At 49.2% G+C, this 6,473-nt stretch overlaps 2 protein-coding genes; one reads left to right on the forward strand and one right to left on the reverse strand.

Annotated features, from left to right (window-relative positions):
• On the forward strand, nucleotides 1–2,579 carry GSTUM_00004481001 (uncharacterized protein). XM_002835911.2 has 4 exons: nucleotides 1–169; nucleotides 281–585; nucleotides 706–1,522; nucleotides 1,690–2,579. Exons 1-4 carry the CDS (start codon nucleotides 119–121, stop codon nucleotides 1,978–1,980), a joined length of 1,464 nt encoding a protein of 487 aa, XP_002835957.1. The 5' UTR covers nucleotides 1–118; the 3' UTR covers nucleotides 1,981–2,579.
• A 2,736-nt stretch (nucleotides 2,580–5,315) lies between these two features.
• GSTUM_00004482001 (uncharacterized protein) overlaps nucleotides 5,316–6,473 on the reverse strand; it is a gene marked incomplete at its 3' end in the record, with an annotated part of 1,635 nt that continues 477 nt past the window's right edge. Inside the window, exons 1-2 of the mRNA XM_002835912.2 lie at nucleotides 6,398–6,473; nucleotides 5,316–6,232 (exon numbers count right to left, since the gene is read on the reverse strand). The exon at nucleotides 6,398–6,473 is cut by the window's right edge and continues 477 nt beyond it. Of these exons, the coding sequence (XP_002835958.1) occupies nucleotides 5,316–6,232; nucleotides 6,398–6,437 (957 nt within the window). The 5' untranslated portion in view covers nucleotides 6,438–6,473.

Raw genomic sequence — 6,473 nt, forward strand, 5'->3', positions numbered from 1 at the left:
TCGGAACGCTCACTTCACCCTCCCCCCCTTCTTCACAAAAGCTCCCCCTTCTCCGTCCCTTCTATCGTCTTGCCTTCCTTCCCCCTCTACGATATAGGAGGACGATAGAATAGACGTAATGGGTGAACTCTATCTTCCGCTTGAGATCTTGCAATACATCGTTTGGCAGGTTGGTACTTCCCGTGGTTGTTTCTCTCACTTCTACTTTGGGATAATTTCCTTTCCTGGAAAGGTAACATGGGGCTTACATTCCGCTTCTCTCGCTTTCTCCTTAATCTAGGTGCCTTCTGGGGATCGTGTCACCCTTTCCCGTCTATGTCTCGCATCTAGCTCTCTGTATCATTTTGCGGCGCCGCGACTGTACCGTTCTCTATACCTCAATTTTGAGGAGAGGGGAAGGTCCGGACTTTACCTGCTTAACACGCTCTTGCGGCCTGGGTATGACGCTAGATGGAAGAAGTGGATCAAGTCCGTCAATGTGACGGCGCTGAAGAATCCTGTTGAAATACATGAGAGGCAGAATGTTTGTGGGTCTCTAGCGAAGGTTTTGAACAAGATTGAACGTGGGAGCTTGGACAAGTTCAGGTTTGTTTGCTTTTACCCTCTTCTACTTTCTGGGGGTTGGGTGGGGAGGGTTTTGAGGTATCTATGGGAAATTATCGCAGATGGTTAACAAGCATGCTCCTGGGCTCGGCGTTGGTATAGTTGGGGTGCTTGCTTTGCGCCTCATAAGCAGGTCGTTGATGCACTGGTCAAGCATAAGAAACTGCGGTGTCTCCAGGTTGCTTTCCCCTTCGATCCTCATCGCAGCTCGGACGATGGGGAGGAGACGGACACTATTTTTAAGGCGCTCCCGGAGGAGAATTGCCATCATCTGGAATCGCTGGAGATTAGAAAGGCCTGGACCAAAGAACAGATGACTGCTGCTGCCAAAGCTATAGGTTCCCCTGGGTTGAAGAATCTAACGCTTCATATGTCCTACTTTTTCGACTGGGATTTGGAGAATGAATTTAGCAGACTGCCTCCTAGGCCTAATGACGAAAGTTCGAAGCTGGCCTTGATTGACCTGTCTGGGATTAGCTTGTGCAATGCACTGCCAATCATTGATAGCTACTTTAATCCCTCAACACTGCGTAAGCTAGAGCTACGAGACTGTGTTGGTTACGAGAACGTGTGCCTCGCACTCTCGCAGCACCTCGGTGTCCTTGGCGTTGAGGAGTTGGTGCTTATCTCCTGGGAAGATTGTGGTGATGTCTCCAATATTATACGATTCGTCGCCAAATGCAAACGTCTCAAGGTCCTATGCCTGGACTTGAGCTCTTTTACCGATGAAGGGATACTAAAGTTGATACCTGCGTTTTCGGAATCCAGCAAGACATTGGAGGTCCTGTCTCTCTGTCTTAGAAACAACCAAAACTGGCATGGTGAATCGCTATACTACCCCCTGAAGGCCCTACACGTCATGAAAAGCTTTGAGAACCTTCGAGAGATAGGAATGAGCTACGCCATTCATCCGAAAGATGTATGCAACAAACCCTCCATCTAACCTTTTTTGTTGATTTTTTCTCTCGTTCCCGCTTTTTCCGTTTTGTTTTTTTAACACTCAAATGAAATCTACTTCATGAACGTTCTTGCTGAGACTTTTACCCTTTCCTCCCCGTCTTTCCTTGGTTCCTCTCGATTCACTAGCTCTACAAGATCGTCCCGACTCTTCCGCCTAGCGTGCGCGCTGCTGACCTACGCTTCCCGTGGATCCACTGGGACGCCGAGAGCACAGGGCTCATGATCTCTTACATCTCCGCCCTTGCCGAAGCTCTCCCTGCCGGGAATAGTCTTACACACGTGATTGTTGGTGATAATGATGACTCTACTGATCCGCTTGCGTTCAAGACGATTCCTACTGTACATGAGATGGCGGGGAAGGAGGTGAGGGAGTTGAGGGAACTTAGGCTTAAGTGTTTTCGCTCTGATTGGTTTTAGTGGCAAGTGGTTTGTGGGTGGATTCCGTTGGGGCAGCGGTAGGTTGGGTAGGGTAGCCATTACTTTTTCGTATTGTAGATATTATTTCTCCCTTTCTCCCCCTTTCCTTTTTTTAGCTAGCTTCTGTTCATTTCCGCTCTTTTCTTTCCCCTTGACCTCATCATCTTATTTTTCCGCCATGGTGCATGATGGGGCCCAGATCGCCAGGGGCAGACGCAGAGATTTTTAGGGGCAGGGGCAGGAGAAGGTAGCAGATGCCCGTTTCTTTGCATAGAAGCAGCAGAGGAAGGGGGGGCACATGAAGTCGATCTGGAACGGACGGGTAATGTCATAAGCAGCAGCAGGCGTGCATTGCATTTTCTCTTCATTTTTTCATTTTTCACATTTTTCACACATTTTTTCACTTTTCAATTTTTCCATTTTCATTTTCATCCCCTCCCCTCATCCTCGCTTTTCTCCGCTTGCTCGCTTGTTTCATTTTCTCCCATTTCCATTGTTACTCATCACATTACATTACCCTGGGCGTAATCATTCATCCATTCATCATACATACCAATACCACATTGCATATAATATGGAATGAGTTAACCCTTCTGGCATTTTCAATTGGAGCAGGTCCATTCATTCACTCACATTCATCCACCCATGCACTAATGCAGAGCACGGTACTGTACAGTACGGCGGCACTGCACTGAAGCGGTACTCGAGTACTCGTACTTGAGCACTTTACCGTGCTTGTATGATACTGTAATGTAATTGCGCCATGCACGCATCATGCACTCCTGACGCCGGGCCACGGAGCGACCGCGATATAAATGACAGGGCCGACTCGCGAACGAAGCGCGAGCAGAGTAGCGTATCGAGGAGAAGCGCTGGGAGGCATTCTTTCCTGGAACATGGAATTCGCAGCGCGCGAGTTCCGTGCTCGAGCGTTTGTGTATTGTACCATAGTTAAATTCATACGTTTTACCTCTACCATACCGGCATCACACTGGATCATTGAATGAAAGAAAGGTGGGGGTTGGTGGCTTGGCATTTGATGACATAATATTATGATGTATGATAGGGTATGATAGAGGGATATGACAATTTATACGTGTTTTTGGTGTCAGGCGCGGCCAGCTGTGCGCGTGTATTTGTACGATAACTATTCGTAGTTAAGCGGGGAAGGAGAACTCGTACTCGTACGTATGATATGATAGAGAATCAACACCGCACTCTAATGACCACGAGGTTCCAGCAAACCGTATGATACTCGAGCAGATCCGCAGGTATCATAATTATTATATCATAAGGTAATTATACACCACGCGAGCTCTGTTCAAGCGCAAATTCACTGTTACCCCCTCCAGCGAGAAGGCGATTGAACTTTCGACAAAAATATAGGATCGCACAAACACCATTCCTTCCCACCCCTGGAAAAAAAGAAAGAAAATAGCGATTTACCCCCCTCCCTCCCCCATCGCTCCCACCTCCGCGCCCGGACCATACACCGAACATATCATGGTACCAAGTAAGTCTAGACTACGATACCTCTAAGTCGATGGATCAATAGACCAGTGCGATTCGGTCAGACAGCCGATTTCATGGGGTTATTAATATCATAACTGGGTTTCTATCATACTCCCTTTATTTATTATCATACCGGTTAGAACAGTTCGCTTGACTTATGCTCACGCCCCCCTAAGTGTGATACCGGTATCACACTCGCATCGTACAGAACATACGACCTGCACGTCATCCCGCCTTGCATGCGTGCATGCGCGTAAGCGCTAGGATGTAATCATGGAATATCACTCGGTTGTTGGCATGGGTGATGATGTTGGCTTCTCTGGATGGGATGGGGAAGGGGTTTGCAGGGGGGGGGGGGCGTTCGGGGTTTCTTTTTTTTGGCTTTGTTGATTGGTTGGTGTTGGGGGCTTGGGGTTATGGTCAGTGATTGACTCGGTTGGTTTTAGCTATTGGTTGATTGGTTCTGGTTGATTGGTTGGGACCGGGCTTGACGTGGCCAATCATGTAACTGTACTAGTAGGTTGTAGCTAGGGGGTTCTTATTGTCGAAGCTTGGATTATTACTGCTTTTGTTCCAGCCTCTTGGTGCTGCATTTGCTGGGATGACCAAAGCTCGTGCGAGTATGGCACTTGGCTGACTTTCATTCGTTAACATTGCTCTTTTTATCCTATGATGTCCTGTCTTGATGACCTTCCTTCTCCAGTGCCACTTCTGGTTTGGCCCGTCTGCGACGCCAACTTTTACACGAGAGAAATAGCAGATGGGCGGAAATATCGCGCCAGAATAATGCTAACAATACAGTCCTGAGGAAACGTTTTCGCTGTGCCCTTCCCTCTCGTGCCCTGCCCCGATAAGTGATTCAAACAACATCTGTACGAGACCCCTCAGACCGCTTCTCCACCTTGTCCCACTCCATCTCCTTCTGTATCCTCCTCCACTCCTCCAAAATCCCACGATAATCTCTACTAGAGTAGGGCTGAAACAGCTCCTTTAACACCCCCCCTTTGCGCTTGTGGTTGATTCCTAGGTCGCGGAGTAGCAGTGATACGTACTAGCCAAATCACCAAAAAACGAAACGAAAAAATCATCAGTATCATCACATAATCTCACTCGCAAGATTGGGAGAGAAAAATTACCGCGAGCTCATCATGCGTAAAGATTGGCTTCCGCTCTCCAGCAGAAAGGTACCGCCTCCTCCTCCAAACATTAGTAAGGGCAATGTCCATCTCCATCTCCTCCATGCTCGGCAGCTTAAGCTTTCCCATGAGGTACGCGGCCGCCCAGATACTCTGCGTCTCGGCGATCTGGAAGCTTTGTGCCGCGCCTACTTGCCCCAGGAATACTATCGAATTGTCCCCCCCGCTGGCCTCCTGCGGTGAGGCTATGCCCCGGTACACGTAGAATTGCGTCGTGTTCATCGGATATCGGTCGAAATTCGGAGGTGTGGCGAGTTTGGGGAACTTACTGAGAATGGTGCAGTCGGCTGCTGCTTCTAGGGTTTGCCATTTTTTGCTGTCAACGAGTGACTGATGGGCTATTGGTACTGGCAATCCGAGGCTTGAGGCGTCGGCTGGGGTGAAGAAGGGGAAAGTTATGTCCCAGCCAGTGGACATTATCAGTAGGTCACAAGGGAGGATGGTGGTGTTTGCTAGGATTACCGAGGAGTTTTCAAGGAGGTCTACGGAGGAGCGGTGGACATTTGCTTGGCTCATAGTGTTCCAGAAGTTGGGGGAGTTGGATACGCCGACATTATCGGAGCACCAGAACATACTTTTCCCATTTCCTTAGTTGTCGATGGATTGCGACTTGGGGGGAAGGGGGACTCACGGGAGTTGGGGTCGGGCGCCAGACGCATCGCCGCTATGGCCACATCTCGCTGCCTTAAGCCAGGCGAATTGCATAGTGTTCCAGACCATGTCAGTGGCCCATCGGCCCACCCTCGTCTGGTGAAAGAAGTGCATCCAGTGGTCGTGCGGTTGGAATATACAAGGGCTCATCTTGGACATCAACCTCGTCGACAATATCTGATGCGAATTCTTGTAATAGACTGGGGTACGCTCCGCCAGGCCGACCCCGGCATGTCCCGATCCCTTATCCCTAATAATCCAATCCACTCGCTTCCCGGCAGAAATGAACATATGGACCGCATCAAACGCAGATTTCGACCCCCCAATCACAATCACATTTCGCACGCCCTCCGACTCCATGAACATCGGTGCCAGTCTCGCTAAATCCTTCGTGTGCAGCATAGGGGGTGTAAAATCTAGAGTATTGAAGAAGGGAATATATGGCCTCGACGTGATCCCGGTAGCAATCATAAGCTTCGAGCAAACCATCGTCTGTCCGCAATCCGTGCCAACAACCCAAGTACTCCCCCTCCTCCTACTTTCGCTGCCCGTTCCATCCCGTGGACTGCGCAACTTCTGGACACTAACAACGCGGGTGTCTAGGCGAATCCTGTCCTTGATGCTCTTTCCATCATATATATGCGTTGCAGCGTATAACGCTAGGTACTCGTGTACGTGGTGTGCGGGAACGTAATTCTTATAGTGCTGTGGTGTTGGTTTCATTGGCACATCGCTAAACTCGATCATTCCCAATGGGGACTGCGAGTACATGCCAGGGTAGACTCGATTCTTGCTCCATGCTCCCCCCAACGAAGTATCGGTTTCCAGCAGGGCTAAGGTCGCCGTGGGGTTCAGTTCTAGGTAGGTTTTTGCAGCAATGATACCGAAGGGACCTGTTCCAGGGATTTTTTTTTGGGAAAGTCTCAGTAGGGTGTAACATTTGATCAACGGGAGGGGGGTTCAATGAGGTAGGTAGGTAAGATGGGTGGGGCAGGTAGTATCCAGATAAGGGGAAAGGGAGAGGGCAAGAAGGGAGAGAGTGAAAGGTTTTCACACACCGGCCCCAACTATGATAACGTCAAAGTACGTGCTAGTCATTTGTAGAGTGCGATAAAAACAGAATAAGAAAGAGAA

The sequence above is a fragment of the Tuber melanosporum genome, assembly GCF_000151645.1.
Source record: "Tuber melanosporum whole genome shotgun sequence assembly, scaffold_12, strain Mel28".
NCBI lineage: Eukaryota > Fungi > Ascomycota > Pezizomycetes > Pezizales > Tuberaceae > Tuber > Tuber melanosporum.

Coding starts and splice junctions, on each gene's coding strand:
- GSTUM_00004481001 (XM_002835911.2), top strand. CDS start 119: ATGGGTGAACTCTATCTTCCGCTTGAGATCTTGCAATACATCGTTTGG. Junction 170..280: donor TGCAATACATCGTTTGGCAG/GTTGGTACTTCC, acceptor TCCTTAATCTAG/GTGCCTTCTGGGGATCGTGT. Junction 1,523..1,689: donor ACGCCATTCATCCGAAAGAT/GTATGCAACAAA, acceptor TCGATTCACTAG/CTCTACAAGATCGTCCCGAC.